The following is a 19160-nucleotide window of genomic DNA, read 5'->3' as shown; positions in this document are numbered from 1 at the left end:
GTAGAATCTTTAGGTTTTTAATAAACCTATTTTCATGTAATAAAATACAAAAGAATAAGTGGGGGATATGACATCATCAGCCCACCTAAATAAATATTCATGAATACATGCATCGAACTTTTTCACTGGATTAATGCAAATATTTGAATTCAATAACTTTGTTATTTGTCATCAGATGTTGATAATTTTTTCAGTATTTTGCTCTGTGAATTTTACTTTATTTATTGAGATCTAAATATTCTCAGCCCGGGGTATCCCTTTTAGGCATAATTCTTCGAAGTGGAATTTGTGTCCCTAAAAGCGTTTATCCGGCGTGTGCCATCACATCGAATAGTTGCGTCCGGTCGGGCGATCGCGTAACCCGAACATTCGATAAAATGGGCCCCTAAATTCCGGAACAGTCGGGTCCAGTTCCCCCTTGCATTATGGCTTATAATTTTCACGAAACATCGGGTGAATTGGACCTAAACATTCGTATTTTCGACCGATATTTTCATGAGGCATCTTATAAACTGGACCTGACATTTCAGGAATTCAGGGGGCCCTTTTCTCAAATGGTCGGGTTATGCAATTGCCCGACCGGACGTGACATACCGATGTGATGACACAAACCGTTTATCCTAGGTTCCTCTCACCATTTAACGTTTAATACTTTATCATAGGCTGTTCGTTATTCATAGACCTACTTTGTTTTGCCATTAATTGTATTGAATAATTTCTGTAACTATTGAGTAACAATACACAGTGCTTAGAACATTATGTAATGGTAGGAAGTGTTATACATGAATGTAAGAAGACGATTTTATTGATTGCAAATAATGGCATATATGTTCCTTCATTGCGTAACCAATATTCCTCTTCAGCAATCTGACTTCATCATGGCTGAATACATCTTCGATTAATTGAAAAAAAGGAAGGATAATCCTCTCCTTCCCGCTTGTCTGGTGAATGGGTGTTGAGAAAGTGACAGTAAGTTAATAGAAGTCTGACTATAAGTGCCAAAGTATTATTTTTGATTCACATATTTAATTTCAAATAGAATGAAACGATAATGGATATGCCGGCATGTGTTTGAGATCGAGATTGAATGCTAATAAAGCACTTCTTTCATTTTCAGCTTGCTGAATGGGAGACATTAACCACGACTCCGCGGCAATGGCTCCTGTAGCCAAAGAACTAAACGAGAAGGAGCTACTGAATAAAAAGTTGGAGAAAGAAGATGGAAAGAAAGACCGCGGTACCTGGACCAGTCAACTGGACTTTCTGCTCGCTCTGATAGGAGCATCTGTTGGTCTTGGAAACGTTTGGCGCTTCCCTTATCTGTGTTACAAGAATGGCGGAGGTAGGTATCATTGGTTACACTTCGTAATTCCGAAGGTTCGTAATTCTGAAGGTTCTTTATTCTGAAGGTTCTTTATTCCGAAGGTTCGTAATTCCGAAACACGTAAATTGCCTATACCTCGATGTTCGTTAATCCGAAAACGTAAAAGGGTTCGTTAATCCGAACATTTGTGGCGTTATTCCGAAGGTTTGTTAATCCGAAAACAAAATAAGGTTCGTTGTTTCGAAGGTTCGTTAGTCCAAAAACGAAATAAGGTTCGTTAATCAATTCGTTTTCGGACTAACGAACCTTCGGAATTACAAACCTTCGGAAATACAAACCTTCGGAATAACAAACCTTCGGAATTGCGAACCTTCGGAATTTCCGAACCTTCGGAATAACGAAGCTTCGGAATTACAAATGTATGCGGGTATCATTGTATTCAATGATCAATCAAAGATAAATTTTCTGCATAGGTTCTGAACTTAGTTTTACAAGATCATTTTCTCGTGTGGTTGATGTGTATAGGCCTTTACTGATGTTTACAAATCAACAATTAACCTCTGTGATGACCCAAAGGCGGTAAACATAAAGATTTGCAACGGAGCTTGTAACGTTATATCACGTTTATTTATTCGTTAAATATTTTACTTCAAACATCTTTTTCTTTTACAATGGATTCTGCAACGTTACATCACGATATTGTTTTCTGTCAGTGATTTTGTTGATTGGACCTTGTCACGTTATATTACGTATTTGTCATGTGTACCTGTGTTTGTTCAGACGTGTTTTTTTTTTTTTATAGAATTCACAGTGACATGGTTTGAATGAAATGGTTACAGCTTGTGTTAAATATGATTAACATAGCATTCGATTATAGCTTAAAATCGAATGAGTGAAATTTATTTTTGTCAATTTTATAATGGTACGGGGTTCATATCATGTTCAAAACCATTGTTCTTTGGCAAGACATCGGTCTACATTCACCGTACTCCACCCAGGTATGTATTAGCAAATAGTCATTACAAGTGGAACGCCTTTGGCATTACACGATTCAATATTTTGATATGGCAACAGTGCTGACTTTGAAAACAGCTATTGAATAACTGTTCACCCAAAACACCCATACGATAATAAAATACTATGTCGATTGACCCAACATGACATTTTACCATGTGGAAAGCCTTTGGCATTACACGATTCAATATCTTGATAAAGCAACAGTGCTGACTTTGAAAACAGACATTGAATAATTATTCACCAAAAACACTCGTATGATAATAAAATACTTTGTCGTTTGACCCAACATGACATTTGACCATAGTCATGTGACCTAACACATGTGCAAAACATACTTGATTACCCATATGTCAATGTTTTATGAACTACATACGTGTAGATCCATAAATCGTCGTTATGATGCAAATTCTACAAATACCCCGAAAACGGCCAAAGTTCATTGACCTTAAATGACCTATAGCCTTGTTCATGTGACCTGAAACTCAGGATCTTCAGTGATACACACTTATCTTTATGTTTAAGTTTCGTTAACTAGGTCTATATACTTTCTAAGTTATGACGACATTTAAAAAAACGTCACCTTCGTTAAGATTTCGATATTGATCCCCCCAACATGGTCTAAGTTCATAGACCCTAAATGACATTTGACCTTGGTCATGTGACCTGAAACTCGGGCAGGATGTTCAGTAATACTTGATTACCCTTATGAAGTTATAATGACATTTCAAAAACCTAAACTTGGATAAGATTTTAATACTTTGACAACGCTACCGCCGCCGCCATTGGAAAAGCGGCGCCTATTTCGTCTTGCTCTGCTTTGCAGGCGAGACAAAAAAAATGCGAACTTGCCTTACTATTAAAGGGGAAGTTCACCCTGACAAAAACTTTATTGTAAAAATAGCAGAAAAAATAATAAAAAATATTGCCGAAGGTTTGAGAAAAATTCATCAAATAATTAAAAAGTTATTAGAATTTCAATTACTTGATTTGTGACGTCATATGCGAGCAGCATTCCTACATAGCGAATGGTAAAAAAATCAATAAAATGTAATTTTCTCAGAAAATTGAAAATGGTTTTCACTGTACCTTCTGTATATCAATGGACAAATTATTTCACACCCGATCATGAATAGAAAACAAAATTAAGTCATCAGGAACCATGCAAAATTTGAAATTCATGCATTTTATATTACATAACACATGGGGCAGCTGCTCGTTTATGACGTCACAAATCCAAAACTTTGAACTCTAATAACTTTCTTACTCTTTAACGGATTTTCCTCAAACCTTCACCAATATTTTTTACTATTTTTTCTGCTATTTTTGCAACAAAGTTTTCTTCAGGGTGAACTTCCCCTTTAAAGCCATAATAATGTGAATATCTCATATATTTGGACTCTACATAATTTGCCATTATTGTTATACTGTAAATTACTTGTATTACTGTTCGGATTGTTATTATCATTTATTGATATTAATTACTGATATTTATTGTTAGTAGTAATAGTAGTAGCAATTGTAGTAGTAACGTAGAGCTGAGAAATATTAAGATTTTTTTGTATTCACATACATCGCCATCGATGGCCTCTGCATAGTGTTCGAATCCCTAATTCTTGTGTCCATTCCTGATTTAAAGACAACATAAACTAGAGCAAAGTGATCCACTTTTTATGTCTGTATGTCATTTTAAGCATTGATTAAACTGTAGACCTACAGTCGTAATTATTTGTAGGGGTCCTGAAATCCATTGTTGACTGTTGCATCATGGGAGGCTGATATCGCTTTTGGGGATTCACTGTTGATACGTTGGCCGTTTTGGGGAATTGCCACTCTCTAGGCCTGCAGTTTTAGTGCTTTGTCCATTTTCCATTTGAAATCATCCCAGATCATGATAAAATCCGAGTTCTTCTAAAAAATATTGGTTCAGGTACCCCTTAGCTCATATATTTTCCCCCCTTCTTTTTACACTTCCACATGGTTCTTTTATTGAAAATACAATATGGTATAATCTTTCGACAGTATGTGATTTTCAACATGATATATTATGGCACAAAATTTGAATATATACAAAAATATATTCCATGAAATTGTCATATTTAGTTAAGGAGACAATTTTTTAAAGTGTAACAAAAGTTATAAGGAAGCAATTTATTCTTACATTCGTGCGATCGGAGACATTTAATGCACTTGAGTTAGAACGTACCATTTTTTAAAATTTTCTTTCTTTTAGATATATCATATTTGTGTATTTTTCCATATCATAATATTGTCATACTTTCATATAATTAGCCCGTTTATGATAATTTTGTTTTGTCTAATTCCCAGTCAGACAGTAAACCTTAACCTACCCATTTCATCTAATTGATCCATTTGTTTTAACATCAAAGGCCCGTATTCTGAACTTTGGTCTTATTCAAACTCAGCTTTAAAGTTTTGGTTTAAGTATGGAAAGCCAATTGTGACATAAATCACTAACAATAGAGATGTGATATTTCAGCTCATTTGACTTTCAAATCGTTCTCAATTGTCTAGGAATTATGAATAGATAATTGTCTACACAATCAAAGAACCAGGAAAGAGCAGAGTAAACATAGAAACCGTTGCAATATCATATATTTTGACACTTTTGGCTTCCCATAGTTTTAGCACAGACTTAGACCATGGTCTAAGACACTCTAAACCTGACTTCAGAATACGGGCCAATGAGTCTATAGGGCTATATGACTAAATAAACGATGGACCTAGGTCTAGCTCTATGGTCCATGTATAGTCTACAAATGTAGACCCACATCTGCAGTGTGTGTACCTCAGCTGATTCAACGAGTCTGCATAGCAGACTAGGTCTACTGAGGCTGCAGAAGTGGCTCGCTTCGCTCGCCCTTTCAGGCTGATTTGCTTCGCAAACCAGTAGCAGATCCCACCTCACGAGCCATTCAGAGTCTGCATAGCATACTAGTCCATGTATGCACTGTTTATGGGCCGAATTTTTAGAGAGACTCTTTGAAAATTCGTATCTTGAAATTTTCGCACTCATAGTGCGAAAAATTCAAGATACGTATCGAATTTTAAACGATTGAGGCATTAACTGCCCCATGGCAGTTAGCCCTAATTGAGGGGCAGATTAACGGGCTGAATTGATATGGGTTACCTTTTTCCTATGATGGGGTAAGTCGGTTTGATAAAGACTGCTATAGTAAACCAAGGGCCCCATTCTCAACATCTTCATAAATCTAACTTTTTTACTATATCGGAGATAGTGAGCTACTTGTCCGATAACCGTTTCACGATGCCCTCTTGGCCAAGATCGGGGACGACAAACTGACGAAGTATTTACGACACCTCCGACCCTGTCAACTTATTTCGTAATGACGTAGTGGCATCACGTGGGGGGAGACTATGACATGAAATGCTAAGTACACGTACCTAGAAATTTGACAAATTATAATCTTATGTAATCAATAATAGAAGTGGAAATTCAATCGCAAACACATGTGGGTCGGTTCATTCGATAATATAATGCAATGAAATTATTAAAACTTTTAATAAATGCCACAAAACCATTCATTTCAATCGATAGATTAAAGATTCTGGCCATCCATAATGCTATTCTTTGTTTTGAGACCCTTATCGGGATCTTGAAAAATTATATCTCTACTTTATGCATAAAGTTTGTCAAATGATTATAAATCGGTATCTAGGGATGTAGGCCTATACAGTTTATGTTACTCTATTTTGATGATGTTTGGAATCATAAAAAGCGTAGAACTATCACCATTTTACAAAAAAATAAAATAAAATCATGGTTCACTTTCGTGATCTAACAACAATTGATATCCCGGGGGTACCCATCTCAGCGCTTACATGTGAGTCATGAAATGAATTATTCATAATTTCATTTTCTCAGCAATTGAATGCTCAAGTTTCCGTGCATGGTTTAAATATGTAGGCCTATTTATAGCATATTTTGCCACCACTATACTATACTATTATTATTATGTATTATATATTATTGTTATTAGTATTATTATTATATGCAATTCCCAATACGTTACAATTATTGCAGGTTAATCACAGTTTTATTTTTGGAAAATTATGCTATTTTGTGACTAAGGCTATGTCTCGGCTGCTCTTTATGCCGATAGTATCGATATCAAGGATTAGTTAGGAAACCTTACGTGAAACGGGTTTAGTGAAACTTTGAGCTAACTCCATTGACTAACTTATCCACTTGTCCCAGTGTTGAGAAACGGGCCCCACGTGGATAAAAACCAATGTAACTAGCTCCATCTCCATGTCCGATTGACCCTAGTCTAGATCTGGACGTTAGTAGTTATTTGTTATGAAAACCCTACGCTCACTCACACGCCAATACATCAGTAGGAGAAGGTGAAAAGAGGGACGACTGATGTATTGGTAATGGTGTGAGTGTGTGTGTGTGGGTGTGTGTGTGAGGGTGTGTGTGTTAGAGGGAGAGAGAGAGTGTGTGTGTAGGGCTTGCCAAACAAATAGTTCTATCAACGTACAGATCTAGACTAGATTTACCCTTGACTGACCCCCGACCCCGTGACCCTGATCTTCAATCTAAACACGAATGTAGATAGGTATAACCACTGAGCAGTCTGCGGGTTAAACTTACTTCATTTTTGTTCTATATATTTCCACCTTTACAGTGTTTTATTGATTGTCTAGGCCCTGGTTGTAAGAATATAAATAACTTTCCGAACAAAAAAAATGTTTTAGTGAAGAGTTTGACAGGTCGTTTGGCAAATGTTTACCAGTGATCGATTTATTCGTTTCCAAAGGCATTCCGTGCTCCAGAATATTAACGGAAACCGATATCATCTAGAACTAAACTGAACTGGGTTTGAGCTATGGTTTAAACCCAATGACCTATTCTTTAAAAAAAAACATTAACACACACACAAACAGCGGACCATAGACATGGATGTCCGGCCGGATTGATGGTTAATTGGTTTGACGAGATATTTATTACCCATTAATGATTGTTTTGATAAAATAATTTTCATACCGTTCATTCCTTGGGTTTGACGCAGCAGGCTATATGTGACAGGAATGCACATGAGAAAGATAATAGCCAGTCGTGATACCGATAGCCCTATACCAACCCCAGTCCAACCCCTAGTGTTACTCTCCCACTATTAATTAGCATGGTTTTAAATTAGTGATCTAGAAACCAACATCATCTCTGATTATGACCAAATATCTAAGATATTAGTTTGTAGGAGGCGTATATACTGATATAAATTTAATGAACTCTTGAAGAGATTTATTACCATCATTTGTCTGAACAAATCGTAAAATTCTTTATTTATTTTACTACAGGTATTATGTAGGACACTGATAAAACCTATAAAATGCATATCGTGATCAGACAACGCTCTCTTCTGATTGAGAAAGCTTTATTTAGCGAGCAATAAATCGCACAATAAAACCTTTTATTGTACGATTTGTTGCTGCTAAATAGTTCCTTTTACAGAAGAAATTTGCTGTTCTATTATTTATAAATTTGTTAACTACCATTCATTGATATTTATGTTTGATGTCAAGTTGTAGCCGCTGAGTATATTGAAGAATAACGACACTTCATGAAAGAAATTCAATTTGTGTTTTCCACAGATCCCAATGCAGTTTTGAAAGATTTTTCCCACTAATATCACTAATGTTATCATACCTTTTCATCCAATGAAAGATTCTGCAGCATGTTAAAAAGAAAGCAAATGTCTCGCAACTTGCCATGTTTCGGACGCCTTCTTAGTGAGGGCAAAAATTTACTTTATATTCGTCGTGACCATCATGGTTTTCTTTGGTTCGTTTGGTTTAAATAATCACGTTTAAAGATACTTAGAATGTAAACGCCTTTTCTTTTGAAGAATCATGTACTGAATGAATATTATTCTGCTCTGTGATTAAATGAAGGTCTGGTTATACCTTAACTTTGTAATTTCCTTTGCGGTGCCATGTATTTCAAAGTAAACCTTTAATAGACCCACTGTCAAGAGGACATCTCCCCGGCATGTCGTTCCTTTGTCAACTACATTGACAGTGTTACTAACTTACTGTTATCTCTTTTTATTTTCTTTACCAGGTGCATTTCTAATCCCGTACTTCATCTGTTTGATTCTTGGTGGGATTCCTCAGTTGATTCTAGAGATCGGTCTTGGACAGTGGACAAACCAGGCTGCAGTGACTGCATGGGATATCTGTCCGATCTTCAAGGGTTAGTCATCTCTCTTTTATGGTTCCGCTGTAGACATCTTTTTAGTCACGTTAATCAAAGTTGACAGTGAGATTAAGCAATAGAAGGTCTTTAAGACATTTCAGGAGTCTCCTGAAGGAACTGTTGCTGGGCTAGCGCCATTAGCGTCTCTAGACGGTGTGTGCGCTCAATAAGATATCACAATTATTAAAATATTAATACAAATTTAAAGGTCTCCAATTTGTTAATTGTTGGATATGAGAAGTATTGGTGTAAATACCTTTAGTGACAATATATGTTTTGATATGTATTTATTCATCTTCAGAAAAAAGAAAAGGGGATGTAATTTTTTTTAATTGCCGAAGAAGCAATCGCGACATGTTAATCTAGAATTACTTGTTGTGCATCAGGTTTGGGTGGTGCTGGGATGTTCATCCAGTTTTTCCTGGACACCTACTACATCGTGATCATGGCATGGTCCCTCTACTACATGTTCATGTCCTTCACGTCCAAGCTTCCGTACTCTCACTGCGACAACGCGTGGAACACTCCTTGCTGCTTGGCCACCGGTGGTATAGGCAATGACACGGCTAATGACAGCACTGTAATGACACCGACGGCAATGTCGTATGACCCTACTGGAACACCTTCCATCAACCTCACCGATACTTGCAACGGAACAGTTTCATCGACCGTCGAATTCTGGGAGTAAGTTACCAACTTCCTGTGCTCTAGCCACCTGATCGTTTATTATCCACCAGAATGATGTGAGGGTGTGAAAAGACACGTGAATTGTGCTTGTGTTGATGTAGGTTTATAATTGTTCCCTCCCTCCTTTATTGATTTATTATTTTATTTGACTTTCTGTATTAGAAGAATTACTTGCTAGTCCAATTTCATCGCTGCAGGTTGTTCATTTGTCTTTACAAAATGGAATATTGTAAGATTCTTAATAGACCACCCTCTCAACTAAAGCTGGTAGGTTGGTGAGTCCTACCGGTTGTCTAATGCAGGAACTAAACGACCCTGCAAATTGTATAGAAGTGATCTCTCTCTCTCTTGTGCATAAATCCCAACTGAGGCTATCTGAACTAACAAGATGACTGAGAAGGTACTGGTGTAGCAGTAATGTTAAAGGTTGTGACTTAAGGTGTTGCATATGAGTGCGTGAGTGACATACCCCTTCCACAAAAGTAGTTGTAAGTGTACTTTTTTTGTAAAACAGTTTAGAAAACAACCATCTCGATTGAAATTAACCCCATATCTAGCCGCAAGATCCTCCAGATACATTTATCGGATGGTATTGAGCACCTCGGTGGCATCAACTGGCAGCTTTTGCTCTGCATGTTCCTCGCCTGGTTTCTCTGCTATCTCTGCATTTGTAAAGGTGTCAAGACGTCGGGAAAGGTAAAAGTGACGATGTGCAAGCTTGGTGGATGAGGAAAATGCAAGCCGAAACAAGGACGATCGAAGATGGATACAAGCCAATTAAAAGAAAAGCAAATCTGTATCAAACGGATTTGCAAATCATTTTCCTTTTCTATTCAGATATAGGTCCCTGGAAGGGTAGGGTCGGGTGGGAGGTAGGTGGAATGGTTAAAAGGGAGGCAGGGAAGAAGAGTGGGGGAGGGGAAACGACTGTTGCAAAGATGGGTTGGATAAAATGGGAGGATACCCTTTTTTAGTAGTTTTCGTGGTGGGCTTTCTTTTGCTTCTCAGTGGAGGCTTGCTTGCATGGGCGGTGGTCGAGGAGAGTATTGTGTGAGGTGTGGTGCCTTAACCCGAACAATCACGTATGAAATATGGTTATACCAACTCAGGGATTGTTGGGGTTAAGCACTTTGATTGTTTTCTATTTTTGTGGTACCTAAATATATATTATGACAAATATGTTGGTCTTCATGTTTTACGGCTCAAGACCATTGCAAAACTGATAGTAAGCTTGTGTGCAATCATACCTTTCATCTATACTAAAGCAACCAATGCAAGATTAAAAATATTTGATATTGGTGCAAGGAGAACAAAAACTGAAAATTTGCTCATTGGCAGAGTCGTTTGACCCAAGCAATCACGTGTTCTATTATCTTAAATCTTTTCAGGGATTGCGTGGGTTAAGCTGGACTCGTCTATTGAAAAATGATTCCAAAACATCTTTTGGACATTTTCATTTAATCGAACCTAGTCTCCACTTGACCAAAATTAGAACTTGCAATGGTTTGAAAAGCATTCCTTTCTGTTTGTGGTTTTACTCAAACTAACACGAAAGGTGATTGTTGTGCCTTAAACTGTCTTATCCCGCCATGATACATTATATGACCACACGCAATAAGGGATCTGATGGTTTGAGGCTACAGCAAGTCAAGCATAGTTATAAACATCTTCTGTATACTGCACTGAACATTTTCGCGAAAGATCTGAATATCTACTCAACCCACTCACAACTACTCAACTGCAGAGCTGTCTCACAAGATTACTCCTCGATTTGACACACCACTCCTATGATTTTTAATAAGTCAACGACTGACAGATGGGAAGAACATCATTCTTAACAGCTGAATTGCAGTGTCGCTTTATGATAATCATGTATATAACTTTATCCTTAAAGAACTAAAAATTAAAAAGCATTTAGAACTTGTAATGAAAGTCATTATACTTACCAATCTTTCGATACAAGTCGTACCCTTCCCTCTTACTTTCAACGCTCTTTCATTTTCTCATCTGTTTTGAAGTGTGAGTCAATGCACCATAATTTTGACACCTCTCCCGTCAAAGAAGCATTCCTCATTCTACTTCTACCCTCTCCAGTTTGACATCCATAATCATCTCATGTCAATTTTATTTTGGACAATGAATGATCTGGTTGAGTGGAAGCATGTGACTGCTGGAACGCGTTCCGAAATGTTTGTGTGTGTGTGTGTTTGTGTGTGTGTGCGTGCGTATATGTGTGTGCGAGAGAACAATGTGAGGGTGTGTGTTTAATATGTAGTCAATGCTATTGAAACATTCTGGGGCTTTTTGTGAACCCATCGTGTTTCTGATATGCTCTCTGTTGGGTGTAACATGTCCATATGGAACTTGTGTCACTGGTGTAATAAAGCGTTGGATATGAATTTATTGGATGATTCTATCTGCCGTACAGGAAGGGAGGTGGCGGGAAAACATTGACAGAACATTGGGTAAAGTGAGATTAACAATGAAGTTCTGTCTCTTCTTTGTTTCAGTTGAGGCTGATCATTCTTAAGATTTTATGCAATGGTTTGTTTGAATGAAAAAAAAGAGCAAACCGAATTTCCACCTTCCCATTCATCTGCCACTGCAGATAGAATACAAACTCCATAATATTTCAATCACCGTGTCAGTTCATTTCTGCGAAACTTGAACTCACTATCAAAATTACATATAAATTAGACATAATTGTCGACACGAGTTTACAGTATTATTCGTAAGGCGAACGATAATCATTCCATTGAATTCCATGGTTCGCCTTTGTACTCATCTGTAAAATTAAGAAACGTAAAACATTGCATTATTCCGATTTACAGTTTTTAATTACGGTCAGCTATATCCATATTATGTCACCATCATACATTTACTCCGCAAAAATTATGCTATCATGTATTGTAAAAAGTGTATTCATAATCATAATATTGACCAGCAAAGACACAATTGTGATAGTCAAGTCAACCTTCCTTAAATTTTCATTCAAACTTTAAGCTTTTCATAGCAAAATCATTTTATTGAACCAACTATGCTTTTCAAACAAAGGTTTTGAGGTTTTACAATGTATACCATGACATTTCAATTCTTCATTGAGAACAGTTAAACTGTCACCAGAAAATTAACAACACATTGTATCCACATGTGGTAGTTCAATGTTCTGATCTTCTTATTTCTTCGTGTATGTGATTCTCTTTATTTTTTTAAAATGTAGATGGCATAACAAATCGGATAGGTGAGTAAAGTTTACCATTTTCATGTCGATGTCACCATTATAGACCATAGATTCCTTGTATTTTAAATAAAGTTGTAAAAATATATATTTTTTGTAGGTTATCTTAGTGTGGGCAGAAGTTCTAACTTTTTGGGGTGGGGTTGTACTTTTTTGTGCTCTTTTTTCTACCAGGTGGTGTACTTCACAGCTCCTTTCCCGTACATCCTCTTGACAATCCTGTTGATCCGAGCGGTCACTCTGCCCAATGCTATGGATGGAATAATCTACTACCTCAAGCCTGATATCACAAGACTACGAGACAGTCAGGTAAGAGCACATGTCCATCATTCATTTAGTATATGCATTACGTCTTTGATGTAGATGTAATTTTAAAGGTAAAAGACAGAACTATTAAGCATCTTATATAAAACTTTCTCTTGTACATTTTTAAAATCTAGACGCAAGGAATGAGGTCGGGAACCGTATGCGCCTATAATATATATTTTCATTATATAATTTTACTACTCGTCAAAAATGTACTTTTTCCTCAATCTATTAATAATAAATAATATAGGATGTGTATAGCGCACCTATTGACCTTGCTAGGTGCTCAAGGCGCTCCTATATCTACTTCCAAATTCACATCGATGTGATCGTATTGACGCATTTTACAATTTTCGAATTTTCCAATCTCTACCTTTCTATTTCCCTGTCCGATATTATTTTGTCACAATTCTAGTCTTCTACTTTAATATGAATTGTTTTCGTTAATTTGCTCTTCCATGTACATTTCCCTGTCAGTTCTCCAAATTATCCACGATTCCATCTCGTTCATTAATTTTAATGATGTTTTGAGTGATGATCAGTCAGATGTTGAATGGGGATGAAGGACCCTCGTGTAAAATATTTTTTGGATAAGAATAAGAGCTTTGATTGATAACAGATAAATAATTGGATTTCGTAATGACTTGGCAGTCCCTGAAAGAGAAGGCGTGTGTGTGAGGGTGGATATGTGTGCGTGTGTATGTGTGTGTGAGAGAGAGAGTTAGGGACAAGGGGAGGTGAGAAAAAAAACGTAAAAAGATAACGAAACTGGGCGGATGGATTGATAGATAACAATCACAGCGAAAGAAGACATGGACAGGTAGAAGCGTCTTGGTCATTCATATACCGTAAAATGAGATCCTGTCACTTGGATATTCAGTGAACATTTATATCCAAGTTGTAGGCCTTCACAGTAGAGTGGTGACTGGCAAGGGGTTTGGAATAATTGTACCCTATTGAGCTGAACCCATTGGCATGTACTTTAAGGATTCCTTGTGAGGATCATACAGTTTCATCGGACGTTAGAAGGGTCAGCCCCACTCAAGAGAGGAGGGAGTGATACCATGTAACGTAAGACGTAAAGCAATTCGGTATGAATGTCAGACAATTATCCACACCGCCTCTGGGTGTCCAGGTATTATGTTTAATGCATTTTTCATATCTCCTTTGAGCCTGTAAGGGTAAAACCCGCCGGAGGCAAGAAAAGAATGCCGCCATTTTTGTTAATGCGGGACTCCGGCCTCGTCGTATTGGATTGAACATGACCATTTTGCCCCTGACGTCCTTAATATCCTCAACACTAATATCGCGGAAAGCGATTTCTGAATTTGACCGCAGGCCGATCTATCGATGGAGATTAATTTGAAATGAACACACATTTTTAAAGCTAACTTTCCATTCTGTTGTAAACGATTAATATCCAAGATTATTGCCTTATTTCTGGAGAAAAACGCACATGCAATGACAGGTTTACAGTAACTATATGTGTAATCATTCTTTTACATTATAAACCACAGACGACATCAACTCATTAAAGAACTTCACTTTGTACCGTTATTTAGAAACAAAGAAGGGTAGGAAAATATGAAGGGAATTTGGATACGCGACTAGTGTTTCGATCAGAGTTAGATGTTAAAATAATTAGCGAGCGTGACGACAAACATTATGTTGACACGTGTACCTGTACTTTTGTGTGACCCCGAGGATATTATAAATATCGTTCATGTTTTTGCAACGTGCGATGAAATTACGATTTGCGAGAAAAATATGGTACGTGATGAATGATATGAATATAATATGATATCACGAAGTACGCTCTAGCTGACCAAGATTTACCTGGTTTAATATGAGAAAGAGAATTTCATATTTTGTTTATATACATGAATTTATGTACGACGCCATTTATTTTTTCAGTGCACTCGTAAAGACCAGGGATCGATTGCACGAAAGGGGCTTTGCAAGGGCAGCGCTGTCGGAGACTTGTTTTTAGCAATTTACTTGCAAACATATTTTATGTCGTTGAAATGGGGGGAAAAATATTGCTTATGAATGAAGTAGTATGTAAGTAATTAGGCCTTCATACAAAACCGCGGTTTAAAGTTTAGCTATAAAATGCTAATAATATAGTTTGAATGCGCCTCACACGATGCGTTGTAATAAATGGGCGACACGAATGAGGGTCCATGAATATGCTCAAGAACAAACTATTGTCATCGAGGTAAACATAAATCATCAATATAGAGGTCAAGTCAATTAGAGGTCTATAGGTCTGGGGGTTAACGTAAACCCCTTTGTGGTATTCCGATCTAAATTGTATGTAGTGATCTCCATCGATGCATTCTATATCTGAATAGGATTTGCAGTATTCGCCTCCGAACGCTACCAAAGGGGTATCATCTTGGCGTTATTCGTACCTATAACCGCCAATTATAGGGGCATGGTGTGACCCTCTCTCGACATCGCTCTTACGCCATAACGACAACTGCAGACTTATTAGGGCTCCTCTTTAATTTTTCCTTCGGATTAAAGCCAATAGGGGAGAGTGATGCAATGACGAATAATGTGAGTCCCAGACTCCCAGCTAGCTATATGAGAAATGTTAATGATATGCATTGCATGAAAATTGAAGAATGGGAATATTGCATGCCGCGATGATGGAAGTTTGGCCAATAGATATACAGGTTAGATGGTGTTTGTGGTGTTATTGGCTGACCTGACATTGTTTAATACCTCACCTCGCTTCAAGGCACGGATGATTTCATTATGCTGCTATCTCGGTAAATTTGGGAAGTAATTTATAAATTGAATTATTTCTCAAAATACGCTGCGCTGAAAGGGAAGTCATACCTATATCCCTTGATTTTTTTTCTTTGAAGATACCCTGATAGGTAAAATAAGTCAAGTAATCCAGTGTAAATATCCGCTTTTTGAAAACGAAAATGCTCTTTCATAGTTTCAGGGAAAATATATTTAATAATTTGTGTCATATGACATTATGATTAATATAGATGATTTCTTTTCATTTGGAAAGCCTATTGACGTAGAATCTTCGTTGCAGTATCTCAAAAGTATAATAAAGCGCTGTATAGGCCTATACAATTTTGGACTTTATCGTTATAACTGATTAGCAGGGAACAGTATAAAAATGGTCATACCTTGGCTACAAGCACACTATGATTATAAGCAAACTATCTTTCAAAAAAAATCTGTTCACCCGAAACAAAACAATATTCAGTTTGATGTATCATTATGACCTGTCTTGTCGAAAATACTAATATAAAACCTAAGCATGCCCGCGCATGATTTAGTAGCTTACACTATTTTGGTGCAATACTTGAAAAAGAAAAAGCGGAAAATGATACGATTATTTATACCTAAAACACATCCAGAATGATGTCAAACAAGCATCGATATACACCACGCTCATCTTCAGCGTCTTTAACCCGCCATTTGAGCTTTTTGCTCCGTTCTCTAATTTCCATATGCCGCAGTTTGCCCCCTCGCGGTAACGGGAGAGTTGCGGTGTGTACACACGCTCTAAAATAAATACCCCCATTCCTCCACCGGCTCCTGTCTCTCATATCCCCCCTCTGTAGATCGAGTGCTCCGGTATCTCACTCCTATACCCCTTAGATATGATTTTTTCTTGCTATCCTTCTTGTCAAGAGCCGCCTGGTGCGATCAGTGCATAAGAGTACCTCTTGGGACATCGTCCTTTTGATTATACTCTTACATTTTGCCGATGGGGGCGAGGAAAGGAAGAGCTTCCGCAAGACGACCACTCAGTTTGTAGTCAAAGAGACGCTTTTTACATGCAAGAATTAACCTACATTTGACAAATTGCGAGGAAATATAAGAAATGTCATCCACATCTGTCAAAGACGTCATTACACATATGCATCTCGAAAAATATGTGACAATTCTTAATAATTGGATTTTTTTTTATTATACGTTGTAGCCGCATTTTCCACTTTTCTTTCACATATTGTGGTGTTGATAGCGTTTGATTTACCGGTCCATAATATATAGTCTAAAATTTGAAAAATAGCTTTATAGACGATTTGATAATCACATTATAAAAGCTGATTTTTAGATTTCTAACTTCTGAATATAAATTTGAAAGGCCCATCCCGCTTTATTGTCTCGGCTGCATATAGCAAAGGGAGACTATATATTATAGGCGCCGCTTTTCTGAAAGCGGCGTCATCACTGAAATCTTAATAACCAAGGTTAAGTTTGTGAAATTTCACTACAACTACATGGACCGAGTTTATGAAACTTAAACATAAGGTTTATCAAGTATTATTGACCATCTTGCATGAGTTTCAAGTCACATGGCCAAGGTCAAGGGTCATATTGAATTGCGTAATGCAGGCAAGACTGCCAGAGGCGTTCCTCTGTTTGCTTGTTTTGTTTTTTTTGAGGGGGGGGGGGGCTCAAAACATTTGAAGCGAAGTTTAACTTTGCTGGTAATCTTTTTTTTTCTTTTTTGTTGGCGATGATGCGCAGCTTATATCGTTAGTTTTGGTTTATCGGAAGAAAGGCTCCAAAATCAATGAACTAACATTAAGTAAGTGTACATGTTGTAAATTCTAATCTATTACCATATGAATTTGAGCATTGAGGAGAACTTGTAAAGAGTAAATGAAGGATTGTTGCACTAATATAGTGTTATTATGACTGCAGAGAATATTGGACATGTTAGAGATGTGTGGAAGGTGCTGCATGTAATCATCAATCTGGAAAACTAAAGTTGCTCATTTTTCAAAGTCAGCACCGCTGCTACATTAAATCGCGTAATGCAGGCGAGACTGCCAGAGGCACAGCACTTGTTTAGCAATTTGCTCATTTGCCTCATTTCGGTGAAGTGAATGAGTCCACTGGTCAAAGATATTCATTGGTCATTATAGACCGACTGGTTCTAGCACTTCTACAGAATAATGTAGGTCGATTGCAGATCAATAGTTATTGGTCACGTCGTCCAATCGTGTTTCTAATGCTTTGTACGAAACGATAGATTGAAAAATTTGTAAAAGTGGGCCGTATTAACCCCATTCTGCCCTACATTCATTACGACCTACTCGTATAAGATATAGATTTACTCATTGATATGCTTATAATCATATAGAATGCACAGACTCATTAACAAATAACCCCTGTTACTGTAATAGTAGTTAGTGCAAACTTCGATAGTGTTGTACCTCGCCCTCATGTAGCAAAATGTTATCGCGTTATTACTGTGTGTTTTACCTTCATGATAATTGGGAGAAAGAGTTAGAGAGGGAGAGACAGCACGAGAGTGAAAATCCCTATTTAGAATAAAAAGGAAATGATTTTTAGGGTAACATAATAAGATATGTACATCGTATTTCCTGTGTGTAGAGTATTATGTTAGAAACATACAGAGAAAAGCAGAGCTCTTATTGCATAGCATGCTTAGTGAAAAAGTGTGTGGCGTGAATCTTTTTGTTATTGATTAAGAAGGCATAATCTCCATTTTGAAGGTTAAGTGCTGTGCAATTGCTCTGGCACAATGTTATTTCGAGGCAGATGTCTCCATCTAAAACCGTCCATTCGACGGACTGTAACTGATCCGGGATGGCTCAACCAAAACCTCTTTACTCTACTGACGAAGCGTTTCAAATTATATTCCATATTGCTCGCTCTGTCACATTCATTCACGTCTTCTCATTTTCTAAACTCTAGACTTAAGAACTACATTTATTGAATCGTGATGGCCAATACTATATATAAATATATATTTCTTCCCTCCGATCCAGTTGAAGTTAACAGTGAATGGTTTTTCAATCCAAAAAGATGAGAATTTACCAACTGTGATCTCTGACCATGCAGTTTTGAATCAAATTCCATTTAATTGAATTAAAGAATCAAGATTCAAGTTGTAAGTCTTTTCCTGTTTAATAATAATGGTAATGTTCTCTAATTTACAGCTACAATCTTTTATGTGTAAGGGTTGACAAACGTTAATATTGTGGGAGAAATATGTTAAGGTAGACTTCTACGTGTAGTTACACTGTGAGTGTCTGTAGTAGTGACGAAGCACACTACTCTTGTTAAAGGCCCGCCATAATCCAAGCGTTGACATTCAAAATCAAGATGAAAATGAAGGCAATATTGTTTCAGGACATGTAATAGAAGCAAGCATCCTGCCGTTTGTCATGTCAGTATCTAAATGAGATTTCTCCATCCCCTCCTGTCTTAACTGGAGGATTTTTGTCCGCTCCATTCTTGTTTTGTTTTTGGTCCGATTGCAAATTGATGACGTGTACCGCATCCCATGGAGTGATGATAAAGTGGAGCGTTTTGACAGTGTACCTTTTTCATAC

The 19160-nt window shown here is 37.2% G+C and overlaps 1 protein-coding gene across 1 annotated transcript in view; it reads left to right on the top strand.

The window, feature by feature from the left end:
• Positions 1-19160, top strand: part of LOC121418235 (sodium- and chloride-dependent betaine transporter-like) — a 70338-nt gene that overhangs the window by 14592 nt on the left and 36586 nt on the right. Inside the window, exons 2-6 of the mRNA XM_041611983.1 lie at positions 1118-1342; positions 8448-8579; positions 8969-9266; positions 9827-9965; positions 12682-12816. Coding sequence (XP_041467917.1) covers positions 1126-1342; positions 8448-8579; positions 8969-9266; positions 9827-9965; positions 12682-12816 — 921 coding nt within the window. The 5' untranslated portion in view covers positions 1118-1125. The remainder of the gene's footprint in view (positions 1-1117; positions 1343-8447; positions 8580-8968; positions 9267-9826; positions 9966-12681; positions 12817-19160) is intronic.

The sequence above is a fragment of the Lytechinus variegatus genome, chromosome 7 (genome assembly GCF_018143015.1).
Source record: "Lytechinus variegatus isolate NC3 chromosome 7, Lvar_3.0, whole genome shotgun sequence".
NCBI lineage: Eukaryota > Metazoa > Echinodermata > Echinoidea > Temnopleuroida > Toxopneustidae > Lytechinus > Lytechinus variegatus.
This window is presented reverse-complemented; position numbering and strand designations above follow the sequence as displayed.